Here is a 20,687-nt window from a genome sequence, read left to right as displayed (position 1 = left end):
AACGAGAAGTTGTTTTTGGTTCAGTTGAACAAAAAAAAATAAATGTTGCGTGATACCTGCAGATCTAGTGAAGTTAAAGTCAGAAGTAGAGTTCATATTTGACTTAAAGGCGGTATGGACGATTTTTCGGCGATTTGAGAACGCAGGCGGAAGTGCGCATGCGTACTCCCCCGTGCGGACTGATACAACACACACGTGCGTTTGTTTATTAGTGCAACGGAGCGCATCACATCTCTCGTCTCCCGTAGATTTCTGTCCACTTCTGCGTCAGCTCGAACTGTCTTTCTCCGTCTTCATTTTGCCCCGTACACTGAGGGAACTATATTATGATAGATCCATGCGCTTAGGCACGCGGAAACGTGGGCACGAACCGCACGCGGCTGCAGGTGAGCGGTAGGTGCGTTTTATGATTGATACGTGGCAGGACAAATGATTTATCCACGCCACGAGGAAATATGATAAAAAAAATTGCTGAAAAAAATCGTCCATACCACCTTTAAGTTACTTACTTTCCACCACTGAAGGCCAGACGTGTGCATTCGTGGAGAAAACTGCTATCATAAACATATTCATTCATAGTACCGAATCAGAAATACTAGATGGAGTGGTGCGCCGTTTAAGTTCTGCAGTTGCAAACTCATAATCATTGAAGCAGAATTCACTCTTGTTAATCTGTATACAGTAAGTATGTGGAGTTTACTGTTTCAGTTGAAAGCCATAATGAAAAGTACATAAAATTGACACCTGTGATATAGCTTATCTTTGCTTTCTGAGTATGTGTACATGTACCAGCGGGACCTTGTTTCCATGCTGAACATAACACTCTTTGCTTTGGTATTTCATGCAATAGTTTAACTTTAAATAATGTACATGGTAAGCAGTTGAAGGCCAATTAGACTTAATTGTCATAAACTGAGGGCAGATGAAGGCCAAAACTATAGATGCTGAAGGCAATTCGAGTGCAAAAATAATCAGAACCAGTTTAGTGAAGGTGCAGTCTCTATATTATGCTTTTTGTAGTTGAACTTTAACATAAATAGATTTTTTTCCATTATAAACTGCAATGTTGATCTAAAATGTCTCGGTATAGAAACAAGTTAATTAACTGCGGAACTGATAAGCCTCTTCATAGTGAAATTTGTCGGACACTTACTGTAAGTGTCTGACATTTTAAGAATCCTAGAATGTGTCACTCAGAGTCGTAATTTGTCAAATAATCATAACCAAGTACATGGATGTGGGCGGGGATAGGACATAGGTGTAAACATTATTCTTCTGCACACAGGAGCCTCAGGAAAATGCAGGATTAACTCAAACATCTACGAATCAGTCAATACACAACTTTCAGTAATTTAATAATGAGGAAACACTGCTGGAACAAGGTTTAAATCACATTAAATTTGCTTTTTGCATAATTATATGTCCCCTTTAATGACAGAGGTGTACTTTGAAAGGATGGACACGGCCTAAAGATTACCGGTACTCAAACTTCTGGAAAAACACGCACAATGCTCACTTTAACAGTTACTTTGCAGTGATATCTAAAGTGTTGTTATGATTCATGGTTCATCTGTGAATAAGAACAATAGAACACGCATAAAATGTCTTTTTTGACTAAACTGATTTGTAAACGCTCTCCGATTAGCTTTTCCGAGGCCCTCCTTGTGCTCCTGGCTAATGTAAAGTAAAGAATAAACGTGAATAGTAAAGGAGCTCGCTGGTTTAGTTGGTCTAGTTGCTCTAACCAATAAGAGAGCTCCTTAGTTCTCTTTTATGAGTGCCAGGGAAAAGCTCAGATCAGAAATGTTTATACAGGATTTGTAAATGCAGAAAGTAAATGGTTGGTTAAATCATTTTTTAAATCATAAAACCATTTGTTGATTTAGAAGCTTGATTCAACATGGCACTCAGGGTCGTGCACATGCATTGCTGCCCTATACACAGTAGGAATAATATCAAAATAGACCAGTGGAGGGGGGTTCATTGCAGCTTATAGATAAGGGTCCCATGGCTTCCTCCATAACACACATCATGCCCTGATATGGCCCTGGGTTCCTTCCATGTTTGAGAGGCTCGTCAATGCAAACGTGAGGCATTACTACATTTCCCTTTGGATTATTCTTAAACTGAAAATACAGGAATATGAATCAGAATCTTAACACAGACAACATTTATCCACTTGAATGTCAGTGCTGATCTAAGATGAGCGCGTACATGTCCAAACACATGCCTAATATCTTGCCCAATGCGGTGGAATGCCTCGTCTAGTGCGATCAGAATGCAGCAGTGCCATCAGAGTACTCCCAATCCAAGCTCCGCCTTTATAAGCATTTTTAAAATTCTGTTCAAGTCAGACAAGGCCAGGGATACAGTTAACCTGGTGTGCATGAAAAACCTAACGACTGAAGTCATTCATTCACTCTGCATGCGGTAGTGATAAGCTGTTTTTTGGAGTTTTAGCCTCAAATTAGCAATAACTCACGCACACATAACATTCATACGATGCGAGGACACAAGGACAGGATGCACAAATCCAGGTTTCCTTTTACTCTAGATTTCCAAAAATTCTTAGGTAAAGCTTGTTTTTGGATAAGAAAAAAATGAGGTATGATTAGGGTGATATTGACAAAAAGGAATATCTCTTTAAAATGTAATATTTGAGGTTTGATTATCAAACAAATGAAAAATGTCTGTCAAATTAATCACAATAGTGCAGAAACCTCACCTTGTAGTATTTTATTTTTTATTTTATTCAAGCCATTATGACAATGTCATGCTTTGCCAGTCAACTTGAGACACTGAATGAGAGACAAGTTTTGATGTTTTGCTTGTAGAGCGAATTAAAATGTTTGTCTAAATCTCATTCCTTATCTGTCTGAAATCTAATATAAGCTTCAAAGAATGTTATCATGAGCAGTTCAGTGTTTCCTCTGATAAAGGACATGACTCCACCTGGTGGCCACAACGGGCAATATTATATTACAGAGCAGAAAGGGAATCTGTTGATTTGAAACTTCAAATCAAATCAAATCAATTTATTTTTGTAAGGCCCAAAATCACAACAACAGTTGCCTCTGAGGGCCACAGGGAGAAATGAATCAACAATGTCTGTGGTGGCGATGGAGTCAGACAATGTCTGTGGTGGCGAGGGACGATGTCCCAGGGTCCTCTGTCCTTAGACTCTCCTTCTCGGCCAGGAAAAACTACAAAAAAAACCTCTTTGGGAAAAAAGCGTAGAAACCTGGAGGAGTTCCAGTGAAGGAGAGATCCGACTCTCACAGACGGACAGACGGACACGAGGAGACTGGAGCTGGACCCACTCTTCAGGCAGAAGAGGGACCGTCTGAGTCGAGCTGGACCCACACTTCAGGCAGATGAGGGACCGTCTGAGTCGAGCTGGACCCACTCTTCAGGCAGATGAGGGACCGTCTGAGTCGAGCTGGACCCACTCTTCAGGCAGATGAGGGACCGTCTGAGGCGAACTGGAGCCACTCTTCAGGCAGATGAGGGACCGTCCACACAGGGCAGGGACCACTTCACCAGGGGAGGGGCATCTGGGTCCACAGGTCCTCAGAAGTGAGAGAAAGAAAAGAAGGCGGTGAACAGTTTGCAAGTGGAATCAAAAAATAAATATTGTTTGATAGCATAAGTAGTCAGAAGAAGAAGAGGATAGTGCTCAAGCTGTCATACTTCCCCCAGCACAGTTACTCCTAGGGCAGCGTAGCTGAAGCTGTGGATTTATCTTTATGTTCCTAACTACTCTGACCATAAGCGATTTCGAAGAGGAACGTTTTAAGCCTGGACTTAAATGAAGAGACTGTGTCAGCATATTTAACATGGGTCGGGAGCTGATTCCATAACACAGGGGCTTGGTAGCTAAACGCTCTACCTCCTACAGTACTTTTAGAGACTCTTGGCACCACCAGAAGGCCAGCATTCTGAGAGCGAAGAGCTCTGTTTGGATGATATGGTTCTATAGCATCTTTGAGGTAGGATGGGGCCATGTCATTTATGGCTTTGTAGGTCAAGAGTAGAATTTTGAATTTGATTCTAGACTCGACGGGGAGCCAGTGAAGAGACTTCAGCACTGGCGTAATGTGCTCTCTTCTTTTTGTTCCTGTTAGTAATCTTGCTGCTGCATTTTGAACCAGTTGAAAGCTTTTTATGGAGCTTTTAGGACACGCTGCAAGCAGGGAGTTACAGTAGTCTAATCTAGTCGTTACAAATGCATGGATAAGTTTTTCGGCATCACTTTTAGGCAGGATTCTTCTGATTTTGGCGATGTTGCGCAAATGGAAATAGGCTGTTTTACAAGCTTGATTTATATGAGCTTTAAATGAGAGCTCCTGGTCAAATAAGACTCCAAGGTTTCTTACAGTAGAACTGGAGGCTACACTGACATTGTCCAGTGTGACTATCTGCTCAGATAGAGCGTCTCGTAGATGCTTAGGGCCAAGCACAATGACCTCGGTTTTTTCAGGGTTAAGAAGCAGGTAGTTTAGTGTCATCCAGGTTTTTATCTCCTTCACACAAGTACTAAGTCTGTCTACTTGATCGCTCTGATCAGGTTTCATTGATAAATACAGCTGAGTGTCATCTGCATAGCAGTGGAAGTTAATGCCATGCTTTCTGATAATGTTGCCTAATGGTAGCATATAAAGAGTAAACAGAATTGGACCGAGTACCGAACCCTGTGGCACACCGTAAATTACTTTAGAGCTTGGTGAGGAGCTCTTGTTTACATTAACAAATTGGAACCTATCAGATAGATAGGATTTAAACCAGCTGAGGGCTGTTCCTCCAACACCTACATCACATTCTAACCTCTGCAGTAGAATGTTGTGGTCGATGGTGTCAAACGCTGCGCTGAGGTCCAACAGAACCAGGATTGAGACCAGTCCATCGTCAGCGGCTAATAACAAATCATTTGTGACTTTAACTAGTGCAGTTTCAGTGCTGTAACTTGTAACCTGTCTAGATTTATACTGATTAAATTAGAGTGATCAGCCAGTGCTTCAGTATTTTCTTTCGTCTTCTGAGCCATATTATCTTCCAATAATGTAAAAAAGATCAGACATTTTTCTTAGATTGAGATAAGATAGGTTTTACAATAAAAATCGAATATTTTAGCCAGTTAAAAAATCTTGATGTTTTAACTCCAAATTATACTTTAACTCTACATTTTTATTCTAGATTTTGCGTCAACAGAGGTAAGAGATTTTAGTTCAAATAATATTGCTCAAGTAGAAGTACAAACTAGTGGTAATTACTCCAGTAAGAGTAAAAAAGTATTTGAGGAAACTTATTCAAGGTAGAGTAACGTGTGTGGCTGAAACATCTGACTTATTTTTTGAAATTTTTGAAGGTTAAACACAAAATGAAATGATATCTGACAGAGCGACGCATGAAACACAAATGTTCATGTCATTTCAAAGTCAACATAAAGCTTTTGTCACTTTTAAGAGAGTAAGAGTACTGTTCAATATATAACTCAAGTAAGAGTCTGAAATCTACGACAATTCTATAAAAAACGAAATGTAACTGAGTACTACCAACCTCTGAGGATCGATTTGTATAATTATTAATCTAGAAAAGTACTATACAACATATAAAGAAGTGATAGTATAAGTGGCATTCGCAGCTCCTACAATATCCTAGAACGTTGTGTTTAAGTTGTTAACTGTTGGCAATGGATTAAAGCAGAAATGAAGCGATGACTAACCGTGTTTAGTCTAAAGGAAACAGAGGAAATGGCCATGATGTAAAAACAGAAGCGCTCTGACCCCACGGACAGAGCCTCAGCTGCTCGGGGCCCTTCGCTTCCTGCTTCCCAATAAATCAGACACAGCTTCCAGACAGTCTGCTCCTGTTGTCTCTGCAACATGAGCAGGACAAGAGAGAGCGAGTGCAAAGAGAAGAAGCCAAGAGAAGCACGTTTATGATATCTAAGCTGCAAAAAAGATGGAGAGGGAAAAGGCCTACATTTAGAGATATCCATTAAAAACATTTTGAGTTTACTCACTGTAATATAGGCTGGCATTTAGCGGTTGGTGCTAAGTCAGACAGAAGACATAGGTCCACTTTTTTTTTTCCAATATATTCACAACGTATTATTATTTGTATATATTTTTTAGGTTTTTCTGATTAAATACACAAAACTTAATAACAGGGGACAGGACCTGAGAGCAAATAAAAATAAAAATATTAAAAATAAGGACAAATAATAATACACACACATGGCACAACATAATAATCCCATCTCGCCCAAAATGTTGAGTGTGTCCATTTTCAAGTCAAGTCTGAAAGTCATTTTCCCACCATATGTTTAATGTCTCTTAGTCTGCATGTCTGCCAGTCCTTGATCCTCTGGGGCGTTTGTGTCATCCATTTCCTTGTGATGATGTTTTTTTCCTGCAGCCAACATTATATTCCAAATACTCATATATTGTGTCCATGGCAGGGGTTTTGAGGCCTAAGTACATAGTTCTGAAATGTGTTTTACCCATCTAACTGGGTAAAATCATTATTGATTAGCAGAGGAGTTAGAATTATCATTAGCTCGTAAAACTCACCATTAAAACCCTTTAAAAGCCCTGTCAAGTTCTATCTCTCCCTTTCTCCCTGCTCAGGTCTGCCTTCAGCGCGATTTTGCAAACAATTATTTGAATCGCAAATTACGCAATCATCAACGGTGAATTACTGAGCGTCGTTTGGTATTTCGCAAAACGCAGCAGAAAACATGGACGGGCGGGAAGGCGGTCGCGCGGGAAGGCGGTCGCGCGGGTGGCGAGAGCCATCATCCCAGCTAGCGCGGCTTTAATTTGTCTCAAGTACAAACAGCTGAGCTGTCCAAAAACATTAAAAACACAAAATAATAGAAGGTGTACAAGAGTCTGATTGTTACAGAGTGGCCATGAACAACACTGTATTTACATTTTGTGAACAAATGTTTGACTGTTATTTCTGCTTTGGTTGGAGTGACACACATCTTCATCTATCTGCCTCAGGGCAGCTGTGGTACAAAAGTATCTTGCCAGAGTGACTGAGGAGAAGGAACTTTCACGTAGACATAACATGTGCACTTTTAACTCACTCATATTAAAGTTATAGAACTTTTCTTATTGTTTGGGAGTTTCAGAGGAGAAGATGAATTGGTCATATTTATGCTATAAGAGGCTTGGTTTGTTTGACAGAAACAGTTCTTGATCCATAATCAATAGATAACCAATGACATGCGGCGGAATAATCCTGGTTTAATTATTGCTCTCAGACCAACATACTGTACTGTGTGCTGAGCCGTGTGCGGAGCCGTGTGCGGAGCCGTGTGCGGAGCCGTGTGTAGCATCGGGGCCTGAGGACGGGTCAGAGGTGGCCCCACCTCAGGTGGCAGGAGGAGATGGGGGTTGAACAGAACCAGACGTTTTGGGAGAGAGAAAATGGCTCTTGAGAGTTCATTTTAATCCAGTTTAAAATTGAAAGCAGTCATTTAGGAAAAGTTTATTCCAGTGTTCAAAGCATGAAGCCCCTCCATTTTCCTGGTGCTATGGTAACAAAAACCTAATGTATGTCATTCCGGTCACCATGGCATTGCTTGGAGGTCATCTGCAGTCAGCTACACAAATGTAAACATGACTATAAAGCTTTAAGATATTCTGGCTCCTGAGGTGAGAAGCTCTAGTGCAGTGGAAACATCTTCTCCAGCTCGTACATCCAATCACGAGGGGAGTCCTCCTCAAAGTCCCTGAGGAAACATAACAAGGTACATCGGAAACAGGATACTGTATGTAATTTATGCTTTTAGGCAATACATTTGTTTAGAATTACTACTACTAATATTTTGTAGTTTTTTTTTATATTTGAAGTTACCTTGTTTGTTTGGAAAAACATTTACTCACCAGTTGAAGATGTACTTCATTGTGTTACTTAAAGGCGTAATGGACAATTTTTTTGGCCCAAATCTGAGTCTCATTTCCTCGTGGCATGGACAGCCGATTAGTCCTGCCACGTATCAATCATAAAACGCACCTACTGCTCACCTGCAGCTGCGTCCGGCTCGTCCACATGAGAGCAGCACGTTTCCGCGTGTCTAAGCGCATTGATCTATCATAATATCAGTGTACGGGATAAAATTAAGACGGAGAAAGACAGTTTGAGCTGGCTCATGAAGAGACTGAAATCTACGGGAGACGAGAGATGCGATGCGCTCCGTTGCGCTAATAAACAAACGCACGTGTGTGTTGCATCAGTCCGCACGGGGGTGTGCGCATGCGCACTTCCGCCTGAGTTCTCAAATCGCCGAAAAATTGTCCATTACGCCTCTAAGTAAACGTACAGACCCAGGAGTCAATAAATTACACATTCAAGTAAAAGTAGCACCTAATAAAAAAATGTAGTAAAGGTTTTGTAGTACCCGTTTAAAAATGTTTTTTAAAGTAATAGTATTTCACACAGATTTTGAGAACTGTTAAAAGCACTAAATGTGTTGATTTTGATAAAGAATTGTGCTGAGCAATTTCGATCATTTCTTACTGTATTTTATGTGCATATTTTTGTTTGCTCAACCCAAGACTTTAACTCAAAACCTATAATCAGGATGTCACCATGAATTTGCTGCAAAAAAAAACGCTTTGTGCTTCGTAATTTTCCTCCACTGACCATCGCAAAAATAAATTATATGATTTTATACCTTGCCAAACGGTTAACCAACAAGCTTAAAATGTACCTCTCCTATTTTCCCGTTTTATATCCAGGCGTGATGCTACATGTCACTAACTGTAGCTTGTCCATGAGCAAAGTTGTTTGCTTTGTACTTAGAACCATTTGCCCAATTTATTCGACAATCAAAAACAATTCATGGTGTTACAATTGATGGGATGTAACATAAACATCTGCGGTGTGTATTTTGCGGTGTTCTACGGTGTGTGTTCTGTGGTGTTCTGCTGTGTTCTGCGGTGTGTGTTCTGTGGTGTTCTGCGGTGTGTGTTCTGTGGTGTTCTGCGGTGTGTTCTGCTGTGTTCTGGGGTGTGTGTTCTGTGGTGTTCTGCGGTGTGTGTTCTGTGGTGTTCTGCGGTGTGTTCTGCTGTGTTCTGGGGTGTGTGTTCTGCGGAGTGTGTTCTGCTGTGTTCTGCTGTGTGTGTTCTGCTGTGTTCTGCTGTGTGTGTTCTGCTGTGTTCTGCGGTGTACTCACGTGTCCTCGTCATCAGAGCGTGGCTGTAGTCGCTCCTGGTCGATGTCCTCATGCATGAGGCCGTCAGTGTCGTCCCCCTGCTGGTCAGACAGGGGTCCTGCCAGAGGGTCAGTGCCTGGGCACAGAGACGTTTTAAGCTTTTTTTCAGGTTTTTGGTATTGAACTATAACACACCTACGTTATTTTCCATTTAGTTCATTAATGTAAACCATATTATTGATTATAAACAGCTTAAGAATAGAAACAGGTCCATTGACGTCCTGCCAAACTGACATTTCACAACAGAAAGCAGCAGATTATCATTTACTGGTATGTGTTTTTATTGTTGAAAATGGTGGGGCATTTTTTTCAACCCAACATGTATGAATAGTCTGAATCACAGCCCGAACGAGCGACGTGGGCCGTCCTCTCGCGGAGGGGCTGAACGCTCCTGTGGGCAGTGGGCTGGTGTGGGCACAGCTCAGTCGCCACGTATTGAAGTTCACCCCAGTGAACGAGAGGGTCACGTCCCAAAGCCTTCAGGTTGGAAACAGGTCTCTCACTGTTGTGTCGGCCTACGGACACTCGGGTGACGAGAGGGGCAGAGCTGTCAACCGATCACCACCTGGTGGTGAATTGGATACGCTGGCAGAGGAGGAAACCGGACAGACTTGGCAGGCCCAAGCGCATTGTGAGGGTCTGTAGGGAACATCTTGCGGAGCCCTCTGTCAGCAGGGTCTTCAACTCACACTTTTGGGAGAGCTTCTCCCAGATCCCAGGGGAGGCTGGAGACATTGAGTCCGAGTGGATCATATTTTTGACCTCCATTGTCAATGCGGCTGCTCAGAGCTGTGGTCGCAAGGTGCCTGTTGCGGTGGCAACCCCCGAACCCGATGGTAGACACCGGACGTAAGGGATGAAGAAGGAGGCCCCAGGAAGAATAGGTATTTCTAAGTTATTAACTAATGGGAATCCGGAATAAAGAGTAAAGAATGCTATTTCTACACAAATTTCCTACACAAATTTTCTACACAATGACTCAAACACATTCTACTTCAGTTTGCCTCAGTTCCAGAATTTTGATGATATATAATTTTAAAGGGTTTATAAAACCAATCATCTATAAAATGTTAGAGTATCAGATCTGCCCCCACCTGCTGTACGTATGATGAATGTGCTGAAAGCCCTGTGCAAAGGGGCCCTCTCTAACACGCTTAGCAGCCTCTCTGGTGGCTCTCTGCTCCATCTCCTTCTCCTCCCGCTCTCCTCCTCCTGCTGCTCCTGTTCCTCCTGCTCCTGTTCCTGCTCCTGCTCCTCCTGCTGCTCCTGTTCCTCCCGCTCCTCCTCCTGCTCCCCCACTGCTCTACTCAGACCACTGGAGCTTGGTCTGCTCACACTGTCAGACATGAGACTCATGTTGACCAGCTTCTGCAGCACTGTGTCTGAGGGGGCCCACTGCTTCCTCTGGGGGGGCTCGATACTCTCACTCTGTGCCCACTCTGTGCCTGGAAAATTGTCATATACATAACAAGTCGTATTATTACATTTAGATTTCTTTATTTATGTCAAAAAATCCTACTATCAAATGTCATTCCTTAAAATACAACAGTATATGTCAGATGTTTGAAATGTTATTTAAAACATCTGATTTATTTCTGATTGTTCACACTTGTGCAATGACATTTTTGCACTTTAGTGATTCATTTCATGGTCCATTCACGTTTTGTGCAATACTTGAACCTCAACCAAGACATTTACTACATTCCTGATGCATTGTTAAAATATCATCGGAACATCATTATTAATCTAATGACAAAACATTTCAAAATACACATTTTTGTCACTATTGGCCAAATCTAGTTCCATTCTATATTTTACTGTAAGAGGCTTTACCTTGTGACATGGCTGTATGCACTAAGCTCTTCTGTCCCAAGAACTTGGTCACCTTCTCCCCCTCCTCTGGGTTCCACCTCTGCACACGCCTCCCCCTTCTCTCCTGTCCCTCCTGTCTCTGCTGTCTCTCCTGTCCCTCCTGTTCCTCGCTCTCCAAGACCTGCAACACATCAAATCAAACACAAAACATCTGAACCAACAGTGTCTTGTCAGAGGTCGCACATCCACATGGTGGTAGAGAGGAGGTATATATATATATATATATATATATATATATATATATATATATATATATATATATATATATATATATATATATATATATATATATATATATATATATATATATATATATATATATATATACCTCTGGGGTCAGATGTTCACGCAGCAGTTTGGAGACTCTGTGAGAGGTGAGGATGGTGTGCAGCGAGGGCCGGTCTTTAGGATTGGTCTTGAACATGTGCTTGAGCAGATAGTGCACTTGGTAGGGCAGGTGTCCGGGCAGGGGAGGGTACGCGCCCCGGCACACCTTCAGGATCAGGCTCTTCCAGCTGGCTGCTTGGAACTGAATGAAAGACAAAAGGAGTAATGTCGTTATAATCCAGGAAAAATATACACCAGACTAGCTCCGACTGTCGGAATACACATTAAAACAGACTATTATTTGAAGAGCCTTAGAGGAGTGCAGAGGGAGAGGAAAGGGGAGTACCGGGTGTCGGAGGGTGCAGAGCTCGTAAAGAACACAGCCCAGCGACCAAACATCACTGAAAAAGAAAAATCAAAAGTTTAAATGAATATAATGTATTCTTCTCGGACTGGAGATTGTATAATTTATTAATTTGGTAGTCATTAGTGCCTCCAGTGACACTTTATAATAACTATCATTTTAATAGCCTTAATAAAGCATGAACTAACAGTATATTAATAATTATCCAGGCTTAGTAACTTAATTAATACCCTAACACAGGGGTCCCCAACCTTTTTTGCACCACGGACCGGAATAATGTAGGTTTTATTTTCACGGACCGGTGTGCCAGTTTATGTCGTGGTCAGGTTAACTTGCGCGGGGCTTAGGCTTCTATTCGATTCAGCTCGGAAGACGAAATGTTCTCAAAAGACGCGTTTGTACATTATTAAGTGTGCCATACCAAAAGATCCGAATTGGAGTAACATAACATACAGTTACACGTGTCCTCACTGTTCTTCTGACTGGTGGAAGCTCATCACATAAATATGGCTCACCACACGCTGAATCAGTGGGAACCCTGCGCGTGTTTCTGTTTCTGTGCAATGAGATGGTCCCATCTAACAAATGAAGTTTCAATGATAGGTAGAGTTTTTTGGAACGCCATGTGTCCCCGCCCATGGCACTGAATGTCCGAGCTCCATAATTTTGACTCTGAACGGTTTTGGTACTGCTAAGGCTTGCACATTGCCTTTGCATTGATATAAAATGCCCGCTTTAATGATGTATGTTGTCTCCTCTACACACCCTGGGCTGCCCTGTTTCACCCCTTCAATTTCTGAAACTTTTTGAAACAAAGGCTTTAGGGTTGCGTCCTCTTTTTGCAGAGTGGCTACATCAGGTCTATGTGATGAGACAGTTTGACTGGAATTTCTGTGAGTTTGCTAGCAGTTACTTTGAACTTTTCACGCCTTTTTTGTGCCTTGGATTTAACAGGTTTTCCACCCACAGGCTCAAAGTCTTCCCCCCAGAATGGTAACTCTTGTAAGGACTCTTTTGCACTCTGAGCCCGTGTAGTAACAATATTAAAGGTTTTAGATGACTTTGCTTTTTCTGGTAAATTTCCAGGTACTTTTAGGTTCTCAGGGACATATTCTGATTCTTGCACCAAGTCTAGCAAGATTGGAACATCATTACCAAGAGCTAAAGCCACTGGCATCAGAAAAGTCTGACCTCCAACTGTCAAGTAGACTTCTGCTATAGGATACTGGGGTTCATCTCCATGAATGCAGCTAATGCTAGTTTTATCCTCACTCCATTTCTCCCTTGACACCAGACTGGACAAAACCACGGACTGAAACCCACCCGTATCTAACAGAGCTGTAGTACGGTGACCATTTATCAGTACTGGTGAGGGATGTGCTTTCTGGGTTATTACAAAATGGCTGGGCAAAACAGGTCTAGGCACTGCACAGTAAAGAGATGGCTTTGATTCATTGGCTAGAGGGCAAGAATACTGGGTATAGCCTAGCCCATTACACACGTAACACCTGACTTCTCTATCGGACCTTTGTGCATAGTTACCAGGGTGTGACCTTTGAATATTGCTAGATGTAAAGTACCTAGGTCTTAACAAAGCCCTGTTCTGACCAAAACCCCTTTCACCCCCATTGGACTTACTTTGGGCATGATCTCTGTGTCCATACTCTCGGTCTTTGCTTCTCTGCGCCTGGTTAGAGTTGTGGCCATAGGTGGTGTTGAATCCCTTCCTTGCTGCTTGGAAGACCTCTGCCAGCTCTGCTGCTTGTTCTGCAGTCTTTGGGTCCCGTTCGCGGATCCAAACTTGGAGCTCTGGAACTGCTCCAAAATTAATGTCTCTGCAATCTCCTGCTTTGTAAATTTTTCAGGTTTGACCCATGTTAAGAACAAGTCCTTCAGTCGCACATACAGTTCCTTTCGGGTTTCATCCTGGTGGATCTCTGCGGATCAGAATCTTTTACGATAAGTCTCTGATGTGATTTCATGTTTTGCCAATATTGCAGCTTTCACTTTTCCATAATTTTCAGCATCAGTAATGTCCATTTGTACATATGCACTGCGAGCCTTGCCTGTGAGAAGAGCCACTAGGCGGAGAGCCCACTCATCTCTTGGCCATCTGCAGACTTGGGCCATTCTCTCAAAGGTGGTGAGAAAATGTTCGATGTCATCGTCTGGAGACAGAGGCAACAGCTTTGGTTCTCTGTGGATTACCATCTCTCTGTAAAATCGGTTCTGCTCACAGTGACTGGGGCCTTCATTTTCATCAACGGTCTCATCTGTAGAGGGAGCAATTTCCTGCTCCTGGTCTCGTCTTTGGCTGACGCGAGTCACCAAAGACTGCATTTCTCTCATTTGGTGCTGTATGTTTTTCCATTTTGTTTCTTGTTGTGCTGCTTCTCTTTCCAGATGCTGATCCGGGGCAGAACATTGTGGGAAAATATGAGGGGTGTTTTAGGGAAGTAATTATTTAAAATATATGTTTAGAGTGATGGGAGACAATGACCCCCGCAGTGTGTTTCTAGTTTTGTCTTGTTGCTGTAACTGCAGAAAAGCCGCTTCACACAGAGGATGTTGGAAATGTTAGTAATGTTTTTAGTGCTCTTGTGGCGATGGCAGGATATTCTGGCTTGATTTTCATCCAGAATGTCAGCAGAGTTGTGGAATTCAATCTCCAACAGCTGATCCTCTTGTTGCACATGCTCGATTCGCCCGGTTTAATGGGTCGTGGATCCATTGACACACAGTTCGCGGATCTTTTGCGCACGGGAAGTAGCGCTCAAACTCTTGTAAAAGTAAAAACGGGTGATCGCGTAGCAGTTGCAGAATGCTGGCCCAGGAGACGTGTCCTTCAAAATCCCCGCTGGCTCCTCGTCTGCTCCTCACTTGGCCTTTTCCCCTTTGCAAAAATGCTCTCCAAAGACTTTTTATTTTTTACTCATTTTTGCTGGCTTGTGGTTCTACTTTTGGGCAGTGCGTTTGATGCGACGCATCCGCGATGACGTATTGCGTATAATGCGCGTATCAGAAATGTTCTCACGCAGGACAAGAGCAGAGATATAATATATTTGCCATTATATTTAATGGATTTCATTGGCAATTTCCTATAAGGCTTTTCATGATACATCCACAGACAAGCTTATTAGCGTGTCATGAGGAACAGGCCAAAGTTACGTCAGAGAAGATACTGTCACTGATAAGATTATTTCCATAAGATTATTGTTTTTGTGCGGCCCGGTAGCAAACGCGTTGCGGACCGGTACCGGTCCCCGGCTCGGTGGTTGGGGACCCCTGCCCTAACACACATGTGTCAAATACAAGGCCCGCGGGCCAAATGCGGCCCGCCAGACGTTTTAATCCGGCCCGCCAAACATTTCAAATTTATATAAAAAAAAAAAAAGGTTTTTATTTTAATTTTTTTAAAATCGATTCATAGAATTTAGCATTGCTAAAACTAGGCGTCCCACAATCCCGCCGGTGGCCGCCCCTTCCCCACGGGGCTCTGTTGCACTGCTGTGTGAGCTGCCGAGGGAGAAGTGGTTACGCACTTTAAGCACTTTTGAGCAGAAGTTTAGTTGTGTGTCAGTTCAGGTGTACAGATAACTACACAGACGTGGAAATGTTAGTTAGTACATTTAAAAGATTTTTAGATCTTGAGAAGTTTATTTTGTTATAAAGTCAAATGTTTATCTCTGTGTAGATCAACTCTGAAGTTGTAATGCACATAAACTGAAGCACAGTATTGGTGAAATTACACTTGTTTTTCTAAATACATTTTAGTTTATGAGAACAAACGTTTTGTAATTTTTTTTTAATCGATCCAGTAATTGCTTCAAAACAGCGTAGGCTATATAAAACTATTTATGTCTTATATTTTTAATAGTTGTATGTTTTACGTTATGTTCGGCCCGCGACCCAGCCTGAGCGTCCAAATTCGGCCCGCGGCCCAAATTAATTTGACACCCCTGCCCTAACACCAACTCCAAACCCTCTGTTGTATCTCTTTAATCATCTTAATTAACTATTTGTTCAGCCCCAAAGCGTAAGATTTCAGATGAAAGAAAAGTCTGAAATAAAGGCATTTTATTTCATTACAGGTGTTTTATTGCACTAAAAAACCTTGAAAAACATGTACCCCGTGTACTGGTGGTATGAGTGTGTGGATTTGATTCCTGACCTCGCCACCTGCTTGTTTCCATGGAGATGTTCTTTCTTTGCGTGGAACAATTACACAGGGAAGCATATCATCTCCATTTGTGTTTATAATGTTTTATGGATGCTCTGTACCACCATTTTTACTCTGACAAACCCGACACAGAGTTCAGTACTTTTCCAGTACGTGGGCTCACTGGCGTCTGAGCCTCTACAGAAAAAAATGCACCTTTTGTCTTTGTTGTGCTGTTTGTCCGTGTGCAGTCTTTTATTTTATTTAATTTTATGTTATGGGCCAAGTAAGTGTCCGAAATAAAGCTAGAGATGATGATGATGATGATGATGATGATGATGATGATGATGATGATGATGATGACACAGAATGGCATAAAACGGATCTATCTTCATGTTCCAGAGTTTGGTTTCAACCTTCTTTCCATCACTGGGATTCTTATGCTGGGATATAAATAAACTAAACTACGCAGTCATTGTTTGTGCTCTATTCAGGCTAATTAGGGTGTATTCATGATATCAGAATCAGAATGATATTTGCCTTTTGTTGTGTAGCTATAACAATTTTTTTTTTTTTAAATCACACTTTTGTCCTAAAAATGCACTATGTTCTGTACCTCTTGTTGTTGTATGGTTGGTTGTCCCAGATTTCCGGAGCGACATAATATGGTGTGCCAACGTACGTCTGAGCAAACGCTTTTGAGCTGCAAACAACAACAACAAAAAAAGATTTAAAAATAAATAAATAAATAAATATTTTCAATTAAAGGAAATACGGCTCTCTGTTTTTACTTACCTGTTCAGAACGCACGCTGAGCCAAAGTCACCAAGTTTGATTGTCCCATTTTCTGTTAGGAAAATATTCTGGGCAAAAGATTAGAAAAGATTAGTTGCTATGATTCACAAAATACATGCAAGCAAGCAAGCAAATGAACACAAGTAAATACAAGTAATACAAGTAAATAAAGTCTTATCGGAAATGTGGTTCATTTTATTCCACGTCGCGCATAGCAACAAAATTCAAGATTTAATTGTTGAATTAATATACATATTTATAATAGGGACAGCTTAAATGTGCAATGTTCTCTTGTAGCTCTTTTCTTATAGCGCTTGTAGCTTAAATACACTTTTTATGAGTGTGTTTACTATATTTAATTTAATATATTTAGAAATAAGCTTATTTATACTAACCATCTAATAATAATAAATCTGTTCACACTTCTGATACCGTTGTACTGTTGCTGCTACAAGAAAAATGCATACAGTATTTCAGAACATTTGCACAGATCTAAACTACAGTTTTTATGCAGAATAAGACAGGAATCACATGATGGTACCTGTGATTAATCTTGCAGCTCGAATACAGAAAACTACAAACTACCAACTTGAATTATTTCTACAACAGTAACTGTAATTTATGCTCTCATCTAAATAAATACATAATGTGTGCTTACAGTGCATGATACTACACCTTTGATTTGAGGTCCCTGTGCAAAACCCTCTTATCATGAATGTGTTTGGCCCCTGCACACATTTGAGCAAACCACTTTAAAATCTGAAACGCACAGAAGCAAAATGTTGTAATAAAAATGGAGCAATGTTAAACACTTTCAATAGGGACGGTGGAAATAGTACTGAAAATGTGAACTCAAGTAAAAGCAAAGTTACGTGGCTAAAACTGTACTCAATTTCAAGTACAAGTATTTTGCTCCGGCCGATTAGTGCAGGCAATGTAGTGTTGTTATGCTTATTTGCAGGGGTGAAAAGTAACTAATTACAAAACATTTAGTTGTATTTGTAATTGAGTATGATTTTAGTACAGCTCAGTCCCAATCGTCCCAATACACAGCGGTCTCACCTCTGGCTCTGCTCCTCTCTAAACCTTTAAACACACAACACATCACTGCATCGCCTGCTCTGATTGGACAGAACTCAATGAATATGTGGGTTGTCGTTTAAAACAACTTAATTCTGCTTAAACAGTTTATTTATTCTTGTGTTGTATGCAATACTCATCTAAGATGATACTGAAACCGTGTTGAAAAGAGGAACTTGTAACTAACTAGTACTCTGAGAAGTTTTTTTTCTTGCATACTTTTTAATTTGATGCAAGTACAGATTTAGCAGCAATACTTGTACTTGTAATAGAGTACATTTTAGTCATGCAACTGGACTTGAGTACAAATAACAAGTACTCTTTCCACCACTACTTATTTGAAGAATGAAGCAGCAATGAGACAACCTTGGAATGGAATGAATTGTACTAAATGTGCGAGTTTAAATGTAGCTTATTAAAATAACATGGATAATTGTCCTCAATTACAAGTACACGTTTAAACAACATCTATTTAATAAAGTACAATTACTCATAGAAGTAAGCAATATCGCCAAAAATTAAATAAATTGGGAGATTGTTATCCCAATGACAATATTTAACAGTTATTATGTCAATCCGACAGAAATGTAATAAAAATCCTTAAATGTATTAGGAGAAGTTAAAGTCAAATTAAGAAATATAACGTGACACATAACTTGACCATGACACTGTTTTTGTAGAATTTTTTACTCTAAATGATGTGCTCCATGTTCACATTTTGAACATGTTCGAAACAATATTCACAATATAATCTACATTTTGATACTGTATGACACCAGCTCTAATTACTCCCAAAGAATCTACTCCGATACAGTAATGGGAATATTTGTAATAAGTTACTTTCCACCCTTGTTTGAAAGCTACTCCACACTTACATCATGGACAGAGAATGGTCCTTTTTGTTGTTGCTGTATCCTCTGCAGCAGGTCTCCTCCACTGCAGTACTCCATGATAATACATAGAACGTTACCATCTAAACACAATTTACATGTCATTTCACACACAAAACAATATCCTCTCCAATGGATCTTGATTAGGTTTATGTACAATACCTTGGAAAGACTCACTGAAGGCAACAATATTAGCATGTCTCATTTTAGACAGCAGCACAGCTTCTCTCCTGGTATTCTCCAGTCTGGAATTCTGTTCAGACACATGCACAAATAAGGCCACACATGTATTCCAGGTCATGAATAACAAATTACATGTAATAAGAATAGTAGGTCAATATTTCAATCTAAATACAATTTTCCGGTATGATCTATGGTTCAACATGCTGAAATAAATGTATTTTTTCTGCAATGTAAAGCAATCTCCCATGGTTTACTTTACAATGAAATTAATGAAAGAAAGAATATATACCTGAGGAAACTGGATCTCCTTGAGAACATATTTGTGCTCAGTGTTCTTGCACTGAACTAGTAAGGCACGACCAAACGAGCCTTGTCCAATTGTTTTCACGGGTGTATATTTCTCCATGGAATACCTTAAAACAAAGGGGGGAAATCAGAAAACAACGGGCATTTAAATAGCAGCGCTTCCCTAGAGGGAAATATATTTTTCACAAAACCTTGTTAACAATTGTGTGTTTTAAATTGCCTAGCAGTTTCGGCCGCGCACCGCGGCTCTGTAGACAATCCCTTAATACAAACGGGAAGATGGAAAAGACCTTTCACTCTCGTGCGGTTTGTTTTGTGTGGCCACGACTTCCGTGTTATTGAGTGACGTATGCGGCGTGGCATGGACGTATTACTCACGCCAGGACGCAAGAGGGCAGCAGATAGCTCTGTATTGCTCATCATGCTTTTGCATGTTGATTAGATGTTATAGAACAGTAATGATTATTAAAATACTTTATAGAAGTTATTGACATGCCATTCCTTCATTCTCACAATCTAGTCTAGTCGTTTTCAAGAACCCCTGGGGACAGCAGTTGTCATTCCCACATTTGGGACCCCAAGTTGGTAATGATTCGGTGCAACATAAAACAATGAATAATGAACAATGAACAATGATAAAATTATAAAACAACATATATAAGTCAAAAGGAAAAACAATTTAAATCTGCTATAGGATCAAATAAAATAGGCAATAAGACAAAAAAGCTATTACTATGTGCACAAAATTTACAGTTGAATTTACATATGTAGTGCAGAAAGTGAACAGTGCAGTGGGTGATTAAGACAAATGAGTTCCACGTTTTTGGTCTTTGGTCTTACTTCTTCTACATTTTATACGTGTTATATTAACTCGTGTTATACTTTAAGATCTCCATCGTTGTTAATTACACCTTACAATTTTATACCGTTTTGTCTGCTAATAATTTACACAACTTCGAATCACACGTGGCGGATGCGCAATTGAAGAGCCCGGATAGCTCAGTCGGTAGAGCATCAGACTTTTAATCTGAGGGTCCAGGGTTCAAGTCCCTGTTCGGGCGATGCATTTTTACAAATTCTTAATCAAGTGGAACATGATTCAAACATAAATAATTTAAAATTACCATTCCAGAATAAGCAATGGCTGGAGGAAAAAGTAAAGTGATCTAACTATATAACCTGTTGTCCTTCTAAACTACACTGGGATTAATTTGGCAACATTTTACAACCAAAAATATTCACTAACTAGTCGTTAGTCGTTAGTGGCAGCTCTACTTTACCACAAATTAGTGTTGTCATGATACAAAAAATTCCAATTCGATTCCAATACAAGGAATTTACTCAACTAGACATATGACATTTTCAACACAAAATAGTACTTTCTTCATTAATACCTGTAGTCTCATTCTACTTTCTACTAGTTTTTTTGTATTCATACTTGCTAAAAATTCCTGCATATATTTGTTATAAAAACCTTCTTAAAAT

General features: G+C 40.5%; 2 protein-coding genes and 1 non-coding gene across 3 annotated transcripts in view; 1 reads left to right on the top strand and 2 right to left on the bottom strand.

Moving 5' to 3' along the window:
- Positions 1-20,687, bottom strand: part of LOC140373919 (LHFPL tetraspan subfamily member 6 protein) — a 287,086-nt gene that overhangs the window by 139,661 nt on the left and 126,738 nt on the right. The window lies entirely within an intron of this gene.
- nek3 (NIMA related kinase 3) lies at positions 7,525-19,530 on the bottom strand. Its single transcript, XM_072460586.1, has 13 exons — positions 19,493-19,530; positions 19,186-19,309; positions 18,876-18,966; positions 18,699-18,796; positions 17,419-17,502; positions 16,744-16,811; positions 16,565-16,651; positions 11,772-11,826; positions 11,427-11,627; positions 11,060-11,219; positions 10,321-10,671; positions 9,188-9,302; positions 7,525-7,741 (listed from the first exon to the last, which is right to left on the bottom strand). The coding sequence occupies exons 2-13, from the start codon at positions 19,300-19,302 to the stop codon at positions 7,675-7,677; spliced, it is 1,494 nt and encodes a 497-aa protein (XP_072316687.1). The 5' UTR covers positions 19,303-19,309; positions 19,493-19,530; the 3' UTR covers positions 7,525-7,674.
- trnak-uuu (transfer RNA lysine (anticodon UUU)) lies at positions 20,191-20,263 on the top strand. Its single transcript has one exon. It is a non-coding gene; the product is annotated as a tRNA-Lys (tRNA).

The sequence above is a fragment of the Eucyclogobius newberryi genome, unplaced genomic scaffold, assembly GCF_026437365.1.
Source record: "Eucyclogobius newberryi isolate DKJ021-1_F unplaced genomic scaffold, fEucNew1.0.hap1 SCAF_10, whole genome shotgun sequence".
Lineage (NCBI taxonomy): Eukaryota > Metazoa > Chordata > Actinopteri > Gobiiformes > Gobiidae > Eucyclogobius > Eucyclogobius newberryi.
The sequence above is the reverse complement of the archived record's forward strand: the minus strand, read 5'-3'. Positions and strand labels throughout refer to the sequence as shown.